Consider the following 22,508-nt stretch of genomic DNA (forward strand, 5'->3'; position numbering starts at 1 on the left):
ATTTGATGTTTAATAGGCTTTTCCTTAATCCCTCCTTATTATCCAAGTTATTCGCTTATCCAAGCTTCTGCCGGCCCGTTTAGCTTGGATTAGTGAGACTCTACTGTATTGTAATAAATAAATAAAGTCTTTCCTGCTCCTCTGGGGCCTTCACAAGACATTTGGTATATATATAATATTAATACAGCATACCCTGAAATATCACTCGTTTATTGAAAGGTTTAAGTTTGATAAAGTTTGGGGTACAGTTGCAAGGTCCTCCTGAGGCTTTCGGGAGCTTCGAACTCTGGGCCCTCTGAAACAATAATAATAATAATAATAATAATCTTTATTTGTATTCCGTCCTATCTCCCCAAGGGAACTCGGGGCGTCTTCCAACATACAACGGCAAATATTCAATGTCTCTGTTAAACAAATAAATACTGACATAAAATCCCAGAGAAACCCTGCATATGAAAACAACATTCAAATCTCACATCAAATTAAAGCCAATACATTAAACTACGCCTAGTCAAACGAAATTGCATAATAACGTAAAATCTAAACAAACATCCACATTAATTTAAAACAGCTAACTAGCGGTCACAAAACAGTGTGAGTTGGTTGTCTAGTCAAACGATGGTCATTGGGCTGGCGAAATGGTTGCCAACCAAGGGCTCGGGACTGATCTCTCGTTACCTTATCCGCCGCCTCCTCTCCATAGGCTCGTGGGCATAGGTAGGTAGGTCTTGAGTTGCATTTGGAAGGAGAGGAGGGAGGGGCCAGCTTCATTTCTTGAGGGAGGGGCTTCCAGAGGTGGGGGCGGCCACGGAGAAGGCCTCTCTCTCTCTTTCTCTCTCTCTCTCTCTCTCTCTCTCGTTCCCACCAGCCCTACTTGGGATGGGGGTGGGACCGAGAGCAGGGCCTCCTCCTCCTCTGCTGACCGCACTTCCCAGGCTGGTTTGTAAGAGGAGATGTGATCGGTCAAGTAGCCTCGACCCAAACCGTTTGGGGCTTTAAAGGTAGTGACCAGCACTGTGTATGTAGCCCGGAAGCAGAGCGGCTGTCAGTAGAGCTGCCATCCATGGAAGTGCATCTGCCCCTGAACGGGCTCCTGTCAGTCACTCTGAACCAGTTGAATCTTCCGAACTGTCTCCAAAGGCAGCCCCAGGCAGAGAGCGTGGCAGTAGTCCAAGCGGGGTGTGACTGAGGCTGGACTGCCATGGCCGGATCTGGCCTCTCAAGGGATGGGCGCAGCTGGCGCAGAAGTCTCAATGATGGGAGTTGTAGTCCCCATCCCTGGTGCCAGGCCCTTCTGCAGGGATTGTGGTGGGTGTTCAGTCCGGGCGGAAGGGGAGCGAGAGGGAGGTCTCCGCTCCCCAGAGAGGCCGGAGGAAGTGCTCAGGAGGGGGGGGGGGGAGACGGTGACGCCCTTCCCTCTGAACTCACTACCGGAGGGAGGAGAGGGCCTTGTCTCGGGCGCCTTCCAGACCAGGCCTGGGCCTCGCGTGGGCCTTCTTTCCCTCAGGGACTCCTCAGAGCGGACTCCTCTTCTCCCTCCCTCAGCCGGTGAGTGTGGCCAGGCCTGGGGCGGGGGGGGGGAGGGGTCTCCCGGTGGCCTCCTTCCCCCTCCCCTCCCCTCCCCCACTCGGCCAGGGACAAGGCCTGTCTTCCTTCCCTCTCTCCCTTCCCCAGCCTTCCCTCCCCTTTTCCATTTCCATCCACTCAGCACAAACCAGAATGGCCCCCAGGCCTTTGCCCATCAGACTCCCCATTTTACATTGCATTTCACATTGGACACCTTGCAGTGTAAGACATCGCACACAGAGGACCTTTGGGAACCGTCCCCTTTGTCCCTGAGGAGGGATTGTTTCTTGTTGGGCAAGTGTTAAATAATAATCAAGAATAAAACTTTATTTCATCTCCCCCTACGAACCCACACGTTCTCTTCGCTCGTCGGGGGAGGCCCTTCTCTCGCTCCCACCACCCTCGCAGTCGCGGTTAGTGGGGACGAGAGAGAGAGAGGGCCTTCTCCGTCGTGGCCCCCATCCCGGCTTTGGAACTCGCTCCCTAGAGAGATCAGGCAGGCCCCCACCCTCCTCTCCTTCCGAAGGAGCTTAAAAACCTGGCTCTTTCAAAAGGCCTTTGATACTTAATTTGGTGTCGGACTGATCTATCTGCCCATTTTAGAATAGCCCCATTCTCGAGGTGTTGCCAATGCTATACTGCACTTTGTCCATTTATTTATTTATTTATTTAATACATTTATATCCCGCCCTTCTCACCCTGAAGGGGACTCAGAGCGGCTTACAAATTAAATTTACTTACAATATTATATTATTAGCGTAGCACAATACTGGCAATAAATTACCATATTGTACTATATCTATATATTGTAATATTATTTATAATATTACATGTAATATATAATTTATAATTAATATTATTATATTGTATTATTAGTATTATATTGTATTATAAAATAATATTATTAATATTATGTCAAGGACAGAACGCCACCAGATAAGATTCAACACAGTTTATTAAAGTTACAGAACCAAAAATGCCCGTAAAAGACAAAGGGCAAGGCAAACACTGGCCTTCAAAGTAAAAAGGAACTAAAAAACGTTCAAAAGATAAACCGGATTAAACTGGAGTTTAATCCGGGTTAAACCAAAAATGCTTACTTCAGCCTGGGACTATAAACAAACAGAAACTGGTAAACAAAGGTTCAAAGAAACACAAATAACTGGCAGCAGATACTTCACAACCAAAAGCTGTGATTGAGTAACTAAGAAGTTACTCCTCCGAGCAGCAAACAATCTCCGAGTTCAAACACATCAATCAGGGGCAGCAGCGGTCAGCGAGGTCCCAATCCGGTCCGAAGGTCGTAAGCCAGGTACAGATGTTTGTAGTTCACCAGTTCCAACGATAGCCACAGGAAGGATAGTCCGAGGTCGTAGTCAGTCAGTCAGTCAGTCAGTCAGTCAGTCCAGAGTAGGCAATTAGCGTCCGTCAAAAAGACGACGGAGGTCCAAGGTATTCAGCAAACGAATCACACCCGTCTTCAGGAAATTCCCAACCAGAGCCCAAGCGTTCGTCCAGATTACCTTGCCCAACGCAATTAGCCCTGGATTCTAAACCCCATTTTATGCCAGTTTACAACTCCTCATCGCTATCAGCTGTTACCCTAATTCCAGGTGTCTCATCATCCTCCTCCTCATTAGAGCTGAAACACCTTTGACTACGCCCCACAGCATCCCCAGCTGTGGATCCCGTTCCATCCCTCCAGCTTGTCCACGGGTCTAATCCTGAAGGTCCCCAATCGCCTTCCATACTAGTATTGCCGGTGGCACCCAAATCCTCCCTCACACGAGTCCATTCCATGTCATCCTCCTCTGAGCTAACCATCTCTTCCTCCATTCTCTCGGTAAAACCCTCAAAGGAGTCCTCGTCAGATGGTTCTGCAAATAAGTCCCGCAGCCACTTCCTTTCTCGCTCCTCGAGAGTCTCTGACTCCCGAGGAGTCTTACGACCACGTCTCCCAGTATCGGAGCCATAAGGCTCAACCATAACATATTATGTGCATATACAATATATTATAATATTATATATTATTGTAAATTATATATGTATATATTCATGTGTGTGCGTGTGTGTGTGTGTGCACACACACACACATATATATATATACACAAACACACACACGCACACAAAGCATGTTACTGGTAGGAGGGGCCTTCAGCTGGAGCAAGGAGACAAGATGGAGACTGTCTTTGCTGGCTCCCTCTCTGCTCTGGCATCATTTCAACTGGGAAACTACCTTCCCTATTTCGGCACATGTTGCACTTTGCCTGGGTTCTATGAATTAGTCTCCAGTGTTAATATTTTATGTTTTTTTTTGTTGATTTTAACGATGGTTTTTACTGTAATTGATGTTTTTATTGGATAACGTGTTTTATTGCTGTGTTTTGATATTTGATTGTTTTATCGGGCCAGGCCCCATGTAAGCCGCCCCGAGTCCCTTCGGGGAGATGGGGCGGGGTATAAAAATAAAGTTATTATTATTATTATTATTATTATTATTATTATTATTATTATTATACCCCGCGACCATTTCCCTGCGGGGACTCGGGGCGGCTCACATTGTTACAAAAGTAACAACACAAATAAATAAATAAATTAGCAGAATATACACAGGTTAAAACACAATAAGATAATAAAGCAAAAGTTAAAAGTTAATACAACAGTAATAATATCAAACAACCACCAATACAATTCAGTCAAACTTCACAGGTGGGGGGACTGCAGCAGCAATATAAAGGTTGAATAATTAGATTAAAATACCCAGATGAGAGGGACCTAGTAAAATTCAGAAAATAATAATAATAATAATACAGTAGAGTCTCACTTATCCAACACTCGCTTATCCAACGTTCTGGATTATCCAACGCATTTTTGTAGTCAATGTTTTCAATATATCGTGATATTTTGGTGCTAAATTCATAAATACAGTAATTACTACATAGAATTACTGCATATTGAACTACTTTTTCTGCCAAATTTGTTGTCTAACATGATGTTTTGGTGCTTAATTTGTAAAATCATAACCTAATTTGATGTTTAATAGGCTTTTCCTTAATGCCTCCTTATTATCCAACATATTCGCTTATCCAACATTCTACCAGCCCGTTTATGTTGGATAAGTGAGACTCTACTGTAAATATATTTTAAAAGCACTATATTGGGGGAAGGTGAGATAATAATAATAATATATTTGAAGCATTGAGTCCCTGTATTGGAGGGAAGATGGGATAATGATGATGATAATAATAATAGTAATAATATATTTTAGGGAACATGTTGGTTAATAATAATAACAATAACAACAATAATAATACATTTTAAACATCAAGTCACTATATTGGGAGAAAGGCAGGATAATGATAACAACAATATTAATAATAAACACTTTTAAGCACTGAGTCACTAAACTGGAGGGAAGGCATGATGATGATGATGATGATGATGATGATAACAACACATTTTAAGCATGGAGTCCCAATATTGGGGGGATGGTTGTTTAATAATGATAATAATAATACATTTTAAGCATTGGGTTATAGTATGGATAATAACAACAAAAATTAAATGAAATAAAAGAATAAACTGCTGCAAAATATGGAAGACCAGAACCCAGTTGGCCGCCTCACTGTTACTTCTGAGCACTGCTGAAACCCCACCTCCGCAGGAATCCTGGCCACACCCCTGGCACAGGGAGACCCACCCCATCTCACGCATGTGCACCGAGTGGCGCCGGCCGCCCCACCCCTGGCCACCAGGCAATGGGCACCTTCCCTCTTACCTTGGGTTTGTTACAGCACAAGACTTGTTCTTCATGTTCCATGAGATCTTTCTCTGTTCATCTCCTGAAGAGATTTGCCTCTCATTTGTCTGGCAGGTAACTTCTGAAAGAGTTCTGCGAAGAACACGGCGTGAGAGCTTTGCCCGAGGAGTGCTCTAAGTCTAAAGTGACTTCAAGATACACAGCAATGACAAGAAAAAATAAGTAGTAGAAAAATAAATTTCAAGCTACAAACCTATGCAGTTAAGAGGAGGAAATAAGATTGTGCTGAAAAAAGAGAGGTTTGGGAAAGCGAGCAGAAGGCTACAGCAATACAAAGACTGTGCAGTGAACACCTGACATAATATTTGAATTATAAATATAAAAGAATGGCAAGTCCTCTACTTCGCTATCCTAGATCACACACAGGAGAGAAGTTACATCAGTGTATGGAATGTGGGAAACAATTTAATAGGAAAAGTTCTCTTACTATACATGAACGGACCCACACAGGGGAGAAGCCCTATAAATGCATGGAATGTGGAGCAAGCTTCAGTTATAGTAAGAATCTGCGTATCCATCAGAGGAGGCACACAGGGGAGAAGCCACATAAATGCATAGAATGTGGAAAGAGCTTCAGTCGGAGGGACAGTCTACGTTCCCATCTAAGGACCCACACAGGGGAGAAGCCATATGAATGCATGGAATGTGGAGCAAGTTTCAGTCAGAGAAGCAGTCTGCGTACTCATCAAAGGACCCACACAGGGGAGAAGCCCTATAAATGCATGGAATGTGGAGAATGCTTCAGTCACAGTGGCAGCCTACGTTCCCATCAAAGGACCCACACAGGGGAGAAGCCACATAAATGCATAGAATGTGGAGAAAGCTTCAGTCAGAGGGACAGTCTACGTTCCCATCAAAGGACCCACACAGGGGAGAAGCCCTATAAATGCATAGAATGTGGAAAGAGCTTCAGTCGGAGGGACAGTCTACGTTCCCATCAAAGCACCCACACAGGGGAGAAGCCATATGAATGCATGGAATGTGGAGAAAGCTTCAGTCTCGGTGGAAATCTACATTCCCATCAAAGGAAGCACACAGGGAAGAAGCCACATAAATGCATGGAATGTGGAGCAAGCTTCAGTGAGAGAAGCAGTCTACGTTCCCATCAAAGGAAGCACACAGGTGAAAAGCCATATAAATGCATGGAATGTGGAGCAAGTTTCAGTGAGAGAAGCAGTCTACGTTCCCATCTAAGGACCCACACAGGGGAGAAGCCACATAAATGCATGGAATGTGGAGCAAGCTTCAGTCAGAGAAGCAGTCTGCGTACTCATCAAAGGACCCACACAGGGGAAAAGCCATATAAATGCATGGAATGTGGAGAAAGCTTCAGTTATAGTAACAATCTGCGTACCCATCAGAGGAGGCACACAGGGGAGAAGCCACATAAATGCATGGAATGTGGAGAAAGCTTCAGTCACAGTGGAAGTCTACATTCCCATCAAAGGACCCACACAGGGGAGAAGCCCTATAAATGCATAGAATGTGGAAAGAGCTTCAGTCGGAGTGACAAACTACGTTCCCATCAAAGGACTCACACAGGGGAGAAGCCACATAAATGTATGGAATGTGGAAAGAGCTTCAGTCGGAGGGACAATTTGCGTACCCATCAAAGGACCCACACCAGGGAGAAGCCACATAAATGCATAGAATGTGGAGAAAGCTTCAGTCGCAGTGGCAGTCTACGTTCCCATCAAAGGACCCACACAGGGGAGAAGCCATATAAATGTATGGAATGTGGAAAGAGCTTCAGTTATAGTAACAATCTGCGTACCCATCAAAGGACTCACACAGGGGAGAAGCCACATAAATGTATGGAATGTGGAAAGAGCTTCAGTCAGAGTGGCAATCTACGTTCTCATCAAAGGACCCACACAGGGGAGAAGTCACCTTAATGCACGGAATAGGAATAGAGCTCATGTACCTCTAGAGGAGACGGACCTTTGAGTGTCCGAGCTCTCTCTAAGAACGCCTTGGAAGGAAAGGAAAGCCAGCACCTTGCTCTCTCTCCACCAGAACTGCAGTTTGTGTGGCCTTGGTTGACGGCTACTGGGAGCAGGTGTCACTCAGAGGGACCCTTTTCTCAGGATTGCAGCAAGCTTCCAAGGGGTTCACCTAACCTCCTCCCCAAGGAGACCCATCGCAGGCTTCTAGGATGATCTGTGAACATTTGCTGAAATGAGCAGCAGCTGAGATCTCGGGATAAAAGGTTCTGAAAAAGAATAGCTCTTTGGTAGCAGATAACATCATATCTTCACATTCCTGCCTTATTTCTTGGCTCTTCTGCATTCAATGGCATTGTTTCCCATGCATGTGTACTGTATGTACTCTGATCCGTCCTGAGTCCCTTTGGGGGGATAGGGCAGAATATAAATAAAGTGTTGCTATTATTACTGCCCCTTGGTTGAAATTTTGGGCGCTAGCCCTGTACCTTTAACTCTTTTCTGGACTTTGTTGCATCCCGAATTGTTGACTTTAAATTCTGGACTGACGTCTAGGTTTCGTATATGGACTTGGACTGTGAACCCTATTTTAGTTCTTGCAGACCACTGGTGGTCCATGGACCCCAGGTTGGGAACCACTGTTTTAGCCGGACTGAAGCTTTTAGTTTTCCTATAAGTTAATATGGTCTTGGCTTGACTTAATAAACCTCAGACTTTATACCGAGAGAGCCCTGGAACAGGAGACCATCAGCTTTGCTTTGTGTGTACTTATCCCTGTGTAGAGTGAAACCATTTCTGGATATGAGACTGTTCAATCCCCACCTTTGGCAAAGGGTCCATTAGGACACACAGTATCCCTCCCCAACTACAGAGAATGGAAGACAAAGAATGACGATAACGACTGATGAAGATTCATGAATTAGTTGAGATGTACACATCAACTACATTGATGAAGTATAGAACAGCATTGAAAGGAAATAGAGTAAATAGATACAAATCATGTAGTACACTAGGGTTTGATGTCAGTTTTGTTCTTATTGTGCAAGGTGTCCTTGTTCCCTTTATATTTGTTAAATAGTCCTTTTTAAAAAAAGGTACCAAAATTATTATTTGTATAAAATACCAAAATAGTAATTTGTGTAAACATGCTTTGATTTGTTTTTCTTCTTTAGTCTTTGAATAAATATTGTTTTTAAAAAACAAGTGTGATACAGCAACTTTGAAAAGCCAGTGTGATTTTAGGCTGTACCAACGGGAGGGTGATGTCTAAATCCGGGTAAGTTTTAGTTGACTCTCTTCTATACTTTGATCAGACCTGACCTGGAATAACCCTGTGTCCAGTTCTGGGCAGGACAATTCAAGAAGATTTTGAGATACTAGAATGTCTCCAGAGAAGGACTCTAGGGCAGGGGTCCTCAAACTTTTTAAGTGGAGGGCCGATTCATGGTCCCTCAGATTGTTGAGGGGCCGAATTGTCATTTGAAAAAAAAATACAAACAAATTCCTATGCACACTGCTCATGTCGTATGTGTAGTGCAAAAAATATTAGCATTATATATTACTATATTGCACTATACCATTATACTATAATATTATTAGTAATATTACATTTAATATTTAATATATAATTAATATTATTATATTATACAATATCATTATATTGTATTATTATTCGCCACCCTGAGTCCGCTATTGGGTGAGAAGGCCGAGGTAGAAATACTGTAATAAACAAATAAATAAATATATTGTATTACATTATAATATTATCAATATTATATGTGTACACAATATATAATATTATTACCATATTATTCATTTACAATATTTCATTTACAATATTAGTAAATGAAAGAACAATACAATATTTAAATATAAAAACAATTTTAACCAATATACTGTAAACTTATCAGGATTTCAGTGGGAAGTGGGCCTGCTTTTGGCCAATGAGATAGTCAAGTAGGATTGTCGTGTGCCTTCAAGTCATTTCAGACTTTGGGCAAGCCTCAATCTAAAACTGAGGGCGGGGGCCAGGTCAATGGCCTTGGAGGGCCGCATCCGACCCCCGGGCCTTCGCTTGGGGACCCCTGCTCTAGGGAATGGCTGAGGGAGTTGGGTGTGTTTAGTTCGGAGGGGAAAAAAGGCCGAGGGGACAAGAGAGCCAATATTTGGAAGGATGTCCCTTTGAAAAGAAAATGGCAAGTTTTTCCTGCTTCTCTGGAGACTAAAATACAAAGCAACTGATTCATATTGTGGGAAAGAAATCTCCATCTAAACATTAGGAAGCATTTCCTGTTGGTAAGAGCTGTTCAGCCATGGGAAGCCTGGTCCCTTCTCAGGAGCCTCCCTTCCCAAGCCCTGGCCTTCCATCTCCTGGGGACTCCATGTCCCAGAATCCCTAACCTTGGACCAAGGGAGCTGGAGCTCCTGGGTGTTCAAGCCCAAGAAATCCCAGAGGAATAAAGTTTGGGAATCCTTGCTCCAGAAGTAGAGGGAATGGCTGTCTTGTACTACAACTCCCATAAACACTGTAAAACGTCCTGGTACGAGGGTTGTAGGACCCTGGGAGTTGTAGTCCAAGACAAATACGTCTTCCAAGTCGTTGCAAGTAAAGGCTTTCTTGTAGGATCTCATGTGTTTGTTTTCATCCATGTGGACAAGGATTTAGAAAGAAAGCAGGAAAATGTGCCTTGATTATCTGCCCCTGCTTTAACATTTACTTACTGGTCACTTCTGATGGTAGCGGTTGATCAGGTATATATTAACCCAATGTCCAAAGTGTAATAAAGAGTTCTGTGTTATTACATTATTAGTCCAAAGTTATTTCTTTGGACTCCAGCTCACATAATCCTTCCCTACAGGAAGACCTGAGGAGTTTTGGAGGGAGGCCAGATAGAGAGACTGGCTGTTTCTAGATTTGGGGAGTTTGGGTTGTTTCAGGTCTTAGGCCTCCTGAGGAGAGAAGGCCCCAGATGTCCTTCTCCTGGGATTCCCACGTCCTCTCCTTTTGTGGGGATTTCAGTAGAGACCACAAATAGCGCGTTCGTACCTGGTGAAGTTCCACCAAATCAGATCGGCCAGGACAGCGAACAGAGTTATCTGGGTTTGAAAGCAAACAACAGAGGTTTGTTACAATTTGGCCAAAGTGGATGGAAGTAGCAAGCTACCACTCAAAGATGTACAAGCATACCTTCACAGAGAAAATCATGACTTTCAATCCACTTGCACAGGTATCCAGACCTCCCATGCCTCCCTCCTGATTGGCTGTGAAATGAGCCAGCCAGGATCCGGGCCATGATTGGAGGGGGTTCCCTTCACGTCACAGTTGGAAGGAGTGGTTCCCCATGGCAGGAAGAACAGCCGATTTTGGGGGGGTTTAAAGGGCCATTCAGTTGCGAGGAGACGCTGTGGAGGGTGCCAAACCAATGTGGGTGATGGCGTGGGAATGCAGATGAGGTCATTTGAGACATGCACAAGAAGTGGAAACGGGGAGAAATCACCAAAGAAGAATTCAAACAAATAGCCAACTCCTGTAGGAAAAAGGTTCTTAAGACTAAAGCGCAAAATGAGCCCAGGCTTGCCAGGGATATTAAAAACAACAAAAAGAGCTTCTCTGCTTACGTCAGTAGGAAAAGGAAGAACAAGGAGGTGATAGGGCCTCTGAGAGGAGAAGATGGGGAAATTCTGACAGGGGATAGGGAAAAGGAAGAACTATTTAATGCCTTCTCACAAAAAGAAAGTCGTCCACAACCTCAGCAACATGGAGTGCAGGAAGGATTGGGGGAAATCCAACCCCAAATAGGGAAACAAGTTGTCCAGGAACACCTGGCCACTCTAAATGAATTCAAGTCCCCAGGGCCAGATCAGCTACATCCAAGAGTATTGAAGGAACTAGCTGAAGTTATTTCAGAACCACTGGCAATTATCTTCGAGAGTTCTTGGAGAACGGGAGAAGTCCCAGCAGATTGGAGGAGGGCGAATGTGGTCCCTATCTTCAAGAAGGGAAAAAAGAACGACCCAAACAATTACCGTCCGGTCAGCCTCACATCAATACCAGGCAAGATTCTGGAAAAGATCATTAAGGAAGTGGTCTGCAAACACTTAGAAACAAATGCTGTCATCGCTAATAGTCAACACAGATTTATCAAAAACAAATCATGCCAGACTAATCTGATCTCTTTTTTCGATAGAGTTACAAGCTGGAATGCCGTGGATGTAGCATATCTGGATTTTAGTAAGGCTTTCGACAAGGTCACCCATGACCTTCTGGCAAACAAGCTAGTCAAATGTGGGCTAGGCCAAACTATGGTTAGGTGGATCTGTAATTGGCTAAGCGAATGAACCCAAAGGGTGCTCACCCATTCGTCTTCTTCATATTGGAAAGAAGTCATGAGTGGAGTGCCGCAGGGCTCCGTCCTGGGCCCGGTTCTGTTCAACATCTTTATTAATGACTTAGACGAAGGGTTAGAAGGCACGATCATCAAGTTTGCAGATGAGACCAAACTGGGAGGGATAGCTAACACTCCAGAGGACAGGAGCAGAATCCAAAACGATCTTAACAGATTACAGAGATGGGCCGAAACTAACAAAATGAAGTTCAATAGGGACAAATGCAAGATACTCCACTTAGGCATAAAAAATGGAATGCAAAGATACAGAATGGGGGGCGCCTGGCTCGACAGCAGTACGTGTGAAAAAGATCTTGGAGTCCTCGTGGACAACAAGTTAAACATGAGCCAACAATGTGATGCAGCAGCTAAAAAAGCCAACGGGATTCTGGCCTGCATCAATAGGGGAATAGCGTCTAGATCCAGGGAAGTTATGCTACGTCTCTATTCTGCCTTGGTCAGACCACACCTGGAATCACACTGTGTCCAATTCTGGGCACTGCAGTTGAAGGGAGATGTTGACAAGCTGGAAAGCGTCCAGAGGAGGGCAACTAAAATGATCAAGGGTCTGGAGAACAAGGTCATTTACCTGGCCCCTGTCCTAAACTTTAGATTTAGGGTTGACACTAAGGACCAAGCATGCAACCAAGCTGGAAAATGACTGACCAAAATGGCCACGCAGCTCAACCTGTCCCGGCTAAATGGACTAACTCAGTTTCTTAACCCTCACCAAGGGGCTCTAGTGTCATAGACCATCTTCTGACTTCATCCTCCATAGCTAGTGACATTGATTCATTTGCTAGAGACAAATCCTTGCTTAGTGATCATCTCCCACTTACCCTGGTTTTGAAGAGAAGCAGCACTTCCCCACCTGGACAAGCCAACCACAATGTATTAGGCTGAAGCGGAACCTTAAGACGAAGGGGGTGTGCCTAAATATCTTGAACGCTTATGAAGTGCTGTCTATAGAAACTATGGTCATTGAAATCCCAGATTTCGAGGAAGCGATCACCGAGTTTGAATCCCTTATAAAACCTATCCTTTAAAAATTATACGATTGGCAAAGAATGCCAAGGCAACCCAGGGTCAGACCCAAAAATTGGTTCGATAACGAGTGCATAATAGCAAACAAACAGATCCGCTCCCTCTATAACGATTATCGATCCACATCAAACGATCTCCTTATAAAAATTCGAGAGTCTAAACAGCTGATCCAACTGTTTATCGGCCAGGTTAAGATAACTGGATGGTCATTGTTAGGGGACCTCTTTTTGGTCCATTCTTGGAGATAGAGACAACTTTGCCTCCTCCAGCCTGCTGGGATTTCTCCTGTTCCCAAAAATGAACAAAGATGGTTACCAGTGGTTCTGGGATTACTACTGTTAGTTCAATACTCTTGGGTGTAGTTCACCTGGCCCTGGAGACTTGGATTCATCGAGAGTGGCCAGGTATTCCTGGGCCACTTCTTTATCTATTTTGAGTTGCATTTCCCCAGTTGCTCCATCTTGCTCAGGCAGAATACCCATTTCCTTTTGGGAGAAGACTGAGGCCATGTTCTAACTCCTCCGTATCCCCGGTTAGCATTTTACCACCTTCTCCAGGCACAGACCCTACTCTTGGCTCATTTTGTCTTCTGACCTCATTTTCTGATTTAGATTGTTAGACCTTTTCCCTACTTATGCTGGTAAGTCCTTTGCATTCCTTGGTGATTCCCCCCCCCTTTTCCATTTCTTGTACGTGTCCCTTTTCAATCTTAGCTCCGTTGAAAGTTCTTTGAACATCCATTCTGCTTTCTTTAGTTTTCTCTTCATTTTTTCCCTCCTTGTGGCGCTGTTTGCAATTGTGCCTTCAAGATTTAACTTCTAAGGAAACACATTCCATCTTGTCTGTTTCAAGAGTTGTTCGACAATTAATCCTGGAACCAAAGGCACCCCGGCAGGCCCCGTCCTCCTCTCCCAGGAATCCTTCTGCTTACCTGACTCAGTCCCACTCCATCGCAAAGGGGGGAAACGACTGAGGATTCGGCCACAGCATCATTCCAGACCCTGGAGAGAGAGCAAGGGGTGGAAAGCTGGTCACAGAAACAGGCCTCAGAGGTGACAATTGCAGTCCTATAAAGAAACCGATGAGGAAACTACCCTAAGAACACAGGCGCATTCAACAGCCCAAGAAGATGTAAACTGTTAGGGTTTAGGAGTTTATCTCGCAATCAGTGCTGTGAGGATGTTCGAGTGAAACTTGTATTGGGCTTGGTGTTTCAATTGACTGAAGTGATTATTTGCTGTCTGTTTGTCTTCCAGCTCAGTTTCAGGGCTTATCTTCACTTAGGGTCCCACCTGGGAAGACACTGAAGGGCTGCATTTTCAGTCCTATTGCAAGAAAGAAAACTGCAAATCAAATTGAAATGACACCTTTAGCAACCCAATGCCTACATATAACAATAACAATAGTAGTTGTAGCAGCAGTAGTAATAATAATAATAATTTCATTTTTACTCGCTTCTCCTTGCAATTCCAGTCAGGTTACAACACAATTTAAAAAACACAAACATTGTGAATATTCAACAAAGATACATATTTCTATAAAAGATCCACATTAAAACTGCATTTCTATAAGTACATAAATACATAAAACATCACACAAAGGACACGAGTTTAAGATAAATACCCATCTTGAGGCCAAATGATCCTACATGTTCACCTTCTGAAGCTCCAACTGTGGGTGTGCAATCATCCCCCAAAGCGGAATTCCCACTGGCACAAAACCCCAAAACTCCCAGAAGAGTTCCTTCTCACCCTGCAAGGCGGCAGCCCCGTCTCCTTCCCGCTTCAGCTCCTTCTGCCTGAGACTCTGGGTGGTGTCTGGTGGAGATTCCTCTGGTGCAGGGACTTCCATGGAGTTATTATTATGGGCCTGGAAGAGCACAGAGCATTCCAGAAGGAGTTTGGGAAAAGTTCAGAAATATCACAGACCTACAGACCTTTTTTGAAAGAATAACTCTGAGATGGCAACCTAGTTTGGAACCAATGTCCCCCTCCCCCTCCCATCATTGTCTATGTTCTATCTTGAGCGGAGCGTCAACCAAGCTGACGGTAGAGATGGAGGGGCAGAGCAGGTGGGGAAAGAGGCCGAGGGAGCAGGGCCTTGCTCATCCCCCACATCGGTCCCATCTTGGAAGAAAGGCAGGATGTACGTTCAACCTGTCCATCAGCCCCCAGGTTAGTGAACCCCAGAGGGAATGCTCTCACCTGTCCTTCCTGCTCCTTGTCCTCGGCCTGACTCAGGAGGAAGCCTTCCGCCAGGGCCACCGCCTGGGAACAGGTCTCTGCCCCACACTCTCGGACCCAGCTCCCCATCTCTGGGGCCTTGGTGTGCTGCTCTGGCTTCAGCCACTGGCGGCACAGATCGTGGAGACGACTGCAAACCCCTCTGGGTCCTTCACCCTCTTGGTAGGAGGACTGCCTGAAGCGCTGGCGCTGTGTGTCCGAGCTGTCAAGGTCCACACTCAGGGACTCATGTCTGGTTCTTTCCCAGGATTCCCCACTGCCCCCAGGTCCTGCTTCAGGTCCATGTGAGTTGGGTCTCTCCATGCTGGAACCACTCTGGTGAAGAACCCAACCGTATCCAAGATGTTTTTCCTCCCTCTTCTTTCTTTCAAGGGAAAGAAATCCCTCAGCAGGCTCTATTCCGAGATTCTCAGTCCAAAATCACATTTCCTCTGTGAAAGAAAGGCAGAATGAAACAAACAGGCTTCGGGAGGCTTTTTCTTGGTGGGTTAAGAAACAGGCCCTTGATGTATTCCCGAGCCCTCCTTTCCCTTGGGCCTCTGCTTCTGGAGCCTCCAAACCCACCTGGCCCCACCCGGCCTTCCATTGAGCTCTCATTCAGTCCCAATCCACACTCTCCCCCCAGGATTCCTTCCTTCAGCGGATGCAAGATGATCCAGAGCCTTTCTTAGAAAGAAGAACCAAGAATCAAAAACGGAAATAACAACTGAAGTAAAATATTTGGAACTCCAGATGACAAACAGAAACTGAATCATTTAAGAACAACTATGAAAAAGTATGGTTAGAGATACAAAAAGACTCACAAAGGTGGAAGAATTTAGACCCATCTCTGTTGGTGAGAATTTCAACAATCAAAATGAATGCAATCTCAAAAGTGTTATATTTATTTCAGTCAATACCAATTTTGTCAGAAGAAGCACTCTTTGAAGTCTAGAATAAAGAACCAACAAAACTCATTTGGAACAATTAAAAAACCAGAACAAAAATTAAAAATGTATAAGATGCAAACGATTGAGGAGGAATGGCATTACCACATAGGAGACTATGCTGTGATTCAGCAGCTTGGACGTGGACAAAAGAGAGGATCTTTCTAAAAATGAAAGACTACTTCCAATGGGAGGGACTGATCTAAAATATGGATGGCATGCATCATAAACATCAGATAGGAAATTCATTGATGAGAGTATGGAATAAATACAAAATAATATTTTAACAATAAAATACCTGCATTGACAAAACCACAACTAAGAACGCCTAGGAGAAAATATCAGCCTTATAAACAACTATGAGAAAAAGGAACTTTGCAGAAATTAAAAGAACGACAAGAGCAACCAAAAGAACTCAACAATGACATGGTTCCATTATAATCGACTCTAATGCAGCAGCTCTTGAATATATTCTTTTAAAAGCTCTGAAAATCCCTGACCAAGATGACCTTTACTCAGAATTGTTTTTCCATGAAAGTGTGGACAGGACATGTTCTGCCTGACATTTGCTCTTTGCTCACAATGTAAGGTCATGCAATAGCAACAATGGTTTGACATGCTGGATAATGCATACGTGGGATGAACTAGGAACGGGTCACCTGAGGAGAGCGCCTACGTGGACACTCCACCTGATGTGATGAGTGATGAGTTAAGTTACAAGGCAACGACACATGTCCAAAAGGCAACTACGCATGTCCAAAAGGATGATCATAGTCAGCAAATTCCATTGTCAGTGAGCTTTCTGCGCATGCTTGTGTACAATTCTATAAATTGGGAGGCCACTTCAGACAAGGGGTGGGACTGTGTTTTCTGGGCATCAGCGAACGTTGTCGCCTGCTCTTGGCCAAGAGTAAATGATCTTGAAGAAAACTTTGGTTGTCAGTCTGCTTTCTTCACCCGTGTCCAAACAAAATTCTGCAACAATAATAGAACAAAACTTGTATTGGAATAAAGCCCGATTTCTGTCCCTCACTATTGAGGTAAAGGAGGGAATAAATAAATATTCATGATATCTGCCATACATGCCACAATCGCCTGAGGTTGGAAAGATCAAACAAGGTGGGACCTGGAAACCTGGTGGTCTTACCTTTCTGAGTATTTAATTAATGGCTTTATTAACCAAAAGAAAGATAAATATTTGAATATTAGTAATTCCAAACAAGGCTGGAATAAGAAACGGTCTGGTTGAATCCACGAAATGGAAGGAAGCGACAGGTCCAGAATTTCAAACCAGGCCATCCAATCAATTAAACCAATGTATTAAAATAAGCATTGGGGGCGGGAAGAGGGCAGGGGAGGGTGGGGGGCATTTAAGGGGAAACTAACTGAATTTGGGAGCCCCTGCCTGGGTGGCGCAGCGTCTTAAAGCACTGAATTTGTGACCGAAAGGTTCGAATCCAGTGAGAGGGGTGAGCTTCCGCTGTCAGCTCCAGCTTCTGCCAACCTAGCAGTTTGAAAACATGCAAATGTGAGTAGATTAATAGGTACTGCTGTGGCGGGAAGGTAACAGCGGCTCTTTGGCTGAGAAGTGACCTTTTCCCTATTACAATAAGGAAATTATTGTAATATAATCACTCTCCTCAGGTGACCCGTTCCTTCGTCCCGCCTGGTAATCCGAGTTATCTGGTTGGCCGAGTTGCGGTCCGCCGGTTTAACTCGGAGTACCGGGGTTCTACTGTATATAAAGTATATTATCTTATTAGCATAGCACAAGAATAGTATTAGGGGGAAACCTTGACCTTTTCCCTATTACAATATTATTATGTATTATTATATGTATATTACAGTATATTATATTTTTAGCATAGCTCAATATTAGCATTAGGGGAAACCTTCACCTTTTCCCTATTACAATTATGCATTATTATATGTATGTACAGTATATTATATTATTAGCATAGCACAATATTAGTATTAGGGGGAAACCTTGACCCTTTACCCATTACAATATTATTGTGTATTATTATCTGTATATCCAGTATATTATATTATTGGCATAGCACCATATTAGTATTAGGGGAATCCTTGACCTTTTCCTATTACAACATTATTGTGTATTATTACCTGTATATCCAGCCTATGATCTTCTTACCTCAGCGTCCGTCCTTCCTTCCTTCCTTCCTTCTCTCCTTCCTTCCTTCCTTCCCTTCCTTCCTTCTCTCCTTCCTTCCTTCCTTCCTTTTCCTTCCTTCCTTCCTTTTCCTTCCTTCCTTCCTTTTCCTTCCTTCCTTCCTTTTCCTTCCTTCCTTCCTTCCTTCCTTTTCCTTCCTTCCTTCCTTCCTTTTCCTTCCTTCCTTTTCCTTCCTTCCTTCCTTCCTTTTCCTTCCTCCTTCCTTTTCCTTCCTTCCTTCCTTTTCCTTCCTTCCTTCCTTCCTTTTCCTTCCTTCCTTTTCCTTCCTTCCTTTTCCTTCCTTCCTCCTTCCTTTTCCTTCCTTCCTTCCTTTTCCTTCCTTCCTTCCTTTTCCTTCCTTCCTTTTCCTTCCTTCCTTTTCCTTCCTTCCTTTTCCTTCCTTCCTTCCTTTTCCTTCCTTCCTTCCTTTTCCTTCCTTCCTTCCTTTTCCTTCCTTCCTTCCTTTTCCTTCCTTCCTTCCTTCCTTTTCCTTCCTTCCTTCCTTTTCCTTCCTTCTTTTCCTTCCTTCCTCCCTTCCTTCTCTCCTTCCTTCCTTCCTTCCTTCCTTCCTTCCTTTTCCTTCCTTCCTTCCTTCCTTCCTTTTCCCTTCCTTCCTTTCCTTCCTTCCTTCCTTTTCCTTCCTTCCTTCCTTTTCCTTCCTTCCTTTTCCTTCCTTCCTTTTCCTTCCTTCCTTTTCCTTCCTTCCTTCCTTCCTTCCTTTTCCTTCCTTCCTTCCTTTCCTTCCTTCTTCCTTTTCCTTCCTTCCTTCCTTCCTTCCTTTTCCTTCCTTCCTTCCTTTTCCTTCCTTCCTTCCTTTTCCTTCCTTCCTTTTCCTTCCTTCCTTTTCCTTCCTTCCTTCCTTTTCCTTCCTTCCTTTTCCTTCCTTCCTTTTCCTTCCTTCCTTCCTTTTCCTTCCTTCCTTCCTTCCTTCCGTTTCCTTCCTTCCTTCCTTTTCCTTCCTTCCTTCCTTTTCCTTCCTTCCTTCCTTCCTTCCTTCCTTTTCCTTCCTTCCTTCCTTTTCCTTCCTTCCTTCTCCTTCCTTCCTTTTCCTTCCTTCCTTCCTTTTCCTTCCTTCCTTCCTTTTCCTTCCTTCCTTCCTTCCTTCCTTCCTTTTCCTTCCTTCCTTTTCCTTCCTTCCTTCCTTTTCCTTCCTTCCTTCCTTCCTTCCTTCCTTCCTTCCTTCCTTCCTTTTCTTCCTTCCTTTTCCTTCCTTCCTTCCTTTTCCTTCCTTCCTTCCTTCCTTCCTTCCTTTTCCTTCCTTCCTTTTCCTTCCTTCCTTTTCCTTCCTTCCTTCCTTCCTTTTCCTTCCTTCCTTCCTTCCTTCTTCTCTCACCCGGATGAGGCCTCGGCCTTCCCAACGATCCCTCAGCCACTCACGTGACCCCGCCCACGGCTTTGGGTCTAGAGAGAGGAGGAAACTCCAGTCCCATCAGAACTAGACTTCAGGTTCTGAAGCGACACATTAGGAAGCAGGGAAACTTCGTCTCAAGGGGGCCGGAGGAGGCTGCTTCCCCCGACAGGACCCGCCAACCCAGAGGCCCTTACCGCCCCTTCCTTCCTTCCTGGCCTGGCCCTCCCTTCCCCGCTTCCTCGAGCGGAGGCCGGTTCTCATGGGCGGGTGCGGGGAAGGAAAGCGCCGGGGGAGATTCTGCCCGGAGACTGATGACGTCAGGGAGGAAGGCGGATTCCCATTGGCGGATGCTCTGCGTTTGGACGAAACGAAAGGAGGAGCGTCTCTCTCTGCGTGTGTCGGGCTCCGTTTAACTCCCGCGAAGCCCCGCCCCTCTATGGGTATCCTGCTGACGGCTGCCATGTTAGGCGCGGGCGGAAGTCCACCGAGAAAGGGAGGCCTTTCCGTGTGAGCTCACTTCCGGAGGAGGAGGAGGCGGGACAGAGAGGAAGAAGGACGGCGAGGAAGGGGGTGAGTGTGAGTGTGAGTGGGGCTGTGTCGGTCCCCGGGTTTGCCCCCCTCCCGCCCTCTCCGGCCTTGGCCTGCGTGGCCCCATCGCCTGGGCTCGGCCTCTGCCCACAAGCCTCCCTCCCGGTCGGGGCCCGGTCTGCCCTGGGGAGGCTGCGGCCTGCTCTGCCCTCTGGGCCCGTGGCGGCGCCCCTGCGCATGCGCCTCCCTCTCTCTCATTCCTTCACTGCCAGAGGAAGCCCAGACCAGCCGCCTTGAACTGGGTTAGAGGGCAGTGCAGACGCGGGCCATCCAGCTCCTCGCAGGCCGTGCGGACTCTGTGCTCTCCCTCCCCTCCCCTCCCCTTGGCGGCCCCTCCACCCGGGGACCAGGCCGAGGACAGACCCGTCCTCCTGGGTGTCTGTCTGTCTGTCCACAGGTATGTCTGTGCCCAGAATGGAAAGCATAGTTTACTTTGGCCTTCTCTTTGGCCCATTTATATAGGGGCTCTCACATAGTAAAAACATACCAGAGGGTAATTGAGGTTTTCTGGCTGGCTAAATTGATCATGACAATTTAGTATGTCACATTAAAGTACATAAAATATTATATCTAGTATGTTATACTGAATTATTCATATATTATTTAGCAATATTATATTAAAATATATACATTTTATTACATTTGGTATATTATATTAAACTATTTTATTATATTATTATAATACAATATTATATTATTATATTACAGTAAATTATTATATTCCATTTAGTGCATTATATTAAAGTATATAAAACAATATATTTAGTATATTATATTGAATTATTCATATTATATTTAGTAATATTATATTATATAGTAAACTATTTTATTACAATATAATATTATATTACAGTAAATTATTATATTCCATTTAGTGCATTATATTAAAGTATATAAAACAATATATTTAGTATATTATATTGAATTACTCATATTATATTTAGTAATATTATATTATATAGTAAACTATTGCACGGAAAGCCCTGGGAGCCACGTCTTGGCTGAGACCGGGCATCGTGGGGCTGACTCTTCCCCCTTTGGAACTCCAGAGGCCCCTCCGCCTGTGGGGCCCTGCCCTCCCCCTCTCCCAGTGTGCCGTCCGCCAGACAATAAAAAAAAACTATAAAGTTAAAACGTATCCGGGCAAACTGCAAATCCCTATAAGCTGTCCTAAAAATATTGAACGACTGAGTCTGGACAACTTCAAAAAAGGGATGTTTATTCATACAAAGTTGTAAACTTGGCACAGATCTTATAGTTACAGAAAATGAAACAAATTTCTATAGGTTTTAGTTACAGAATTATCCCTGGTTCCAGAAGGCAGAAGTGATTATAAAACCACTACACCCTAATCACGCTGTCTATATTAGAAGGAGAAACTCTTTCCTTCCCTATCTTTACAGCAAAGATTAGTTCTAGAAGCGACGGAATAACCTTGCTCCTCTAACTAGATTTTCTATTCCAGATCAGTATAATTCAATACTTATCTAATTTGGATAGGCTTAGATTGGCCTGGTTTTGAGGATGATTTGTCCCAGTTAGCTTTGCACAGCTGCAGCACGTTGGAAGACTATAGCCAAAATGAGGCTCCAAAATGGAGAGTAGACCCTGGTAAAAAAGGGCAGTCCTAGGATGTTGTACTCTTTGACCAATCATTGCAAAGAAGACTGCAGCCAGCTCTTGCAGACTCCAAGCCACTTTTCCTGGGCTTTTGCAGCCAGAGGCTGAAACAAAATGTAAAGGAGGGAAAACAAACGACCAATAGGTAAGGCAAACCATCGTCCTGGGGGACGGAACACCCAGGATCCCCTACGCCTTCTCCGTGGCGGCCCCCATCCCGGCTCTGGAACGCGCTCCCCAGGGAAATTATTATTATTATTATTAAATTATTATTATTATTATTATTAGGCAAGCTGCCACCTTGGAAGTGTTCAAGAGGAGCCTGAAAACCTGGCTCTTCACACAGGCCTTTGAAGAAGTACCGCCCACTGAGTGCTAAACCCTGGTACAGTAGAGTCTCACTTATCCAACACTCGCTTATCCAACGTTCTGGATTATCCAACGCATTTTTGTAGTCAATGTTTTCAATACATAGTGATATTTTGGTGTTAAATTCGTAAATACAGTAATTACTACATAGCATCACTGCGTATTGAACTACTTTTTCTGTCAAATTTGTTGTTAAACATGATGTTTTGGTGCTTAATTTGTAAAATCATAACCTAATTTGATGTGTAATAGGCTTTTCCTTAATCCCCCCCTTATTATCCAACATATTCGCTTATCCAACGTTCTGCCGGCCCGTTTATGTTGGATAAGTGAGACTCTACTGTACTAGCGGTTTCTTCTGACCAGTTGTACCTCTTGGTTAACTCCTTGACATAGCCACAGAGTTCACCCCAGTTTAAGGCCCTTCCCATGACCTTGTAGCAACTTCCTTCTTGTTTACAAGTTCCACTCAGTGCACTTTGC

The 22,508-nt window shown here is 44.4% G+C and overlaps 1 protein-coding gene across 4 annotated transcripts in view; it reads left to right on the plus strand.

Moving 5' to 3' along the window:
* LOC103281128 (zinc finger protein 709-like) overlaps positions 1-22,508 on the plus strand; it is a 53,481-nt gene that overhangs the window by 15,007 nt on the left and 15,966 nt on the right. The window contains exons 1-2 of one of the 4 annotated variants that reach the window (XM_062972766.1): positions 2,460-7,222; positions 10,188-10,200. The exons of 1 other annotated variant lie outside the window; for it this stretch is intronic. In XM_062972766.1, coding sequence (XP_062828836.1) covers positions 5,713-7,222; positions 10,188-10,200 — 1,523 coding nt within the window. In that variant the 5' untranslated portion in view covers positions 2,460-5,712. Of the gene's footprint in view, positions 1-2,459; positions 10,131-10,187; positions 10,201-18,573; positions 20,019-22,508 lie in introns of those variants that run through there. 2 more of the 4 variants (XM_062972765.1, XM_062972764.1) reach the window with 2 other exon arrangements.

This window comes from Anolis carolinensis, chromosome 2 (assembly GCF_035594765.1).
Source record: "Anolis carolinensis isolate JA03-04 chromosome 2, rAnoCar3.1.pri, whole genome shotgun sequence".
NCBI lineage: Eukaryota > Metazoa > Chordata > Lepidosauria > Squamata > Dactyloidae > Anolis > Anolis carolinensis.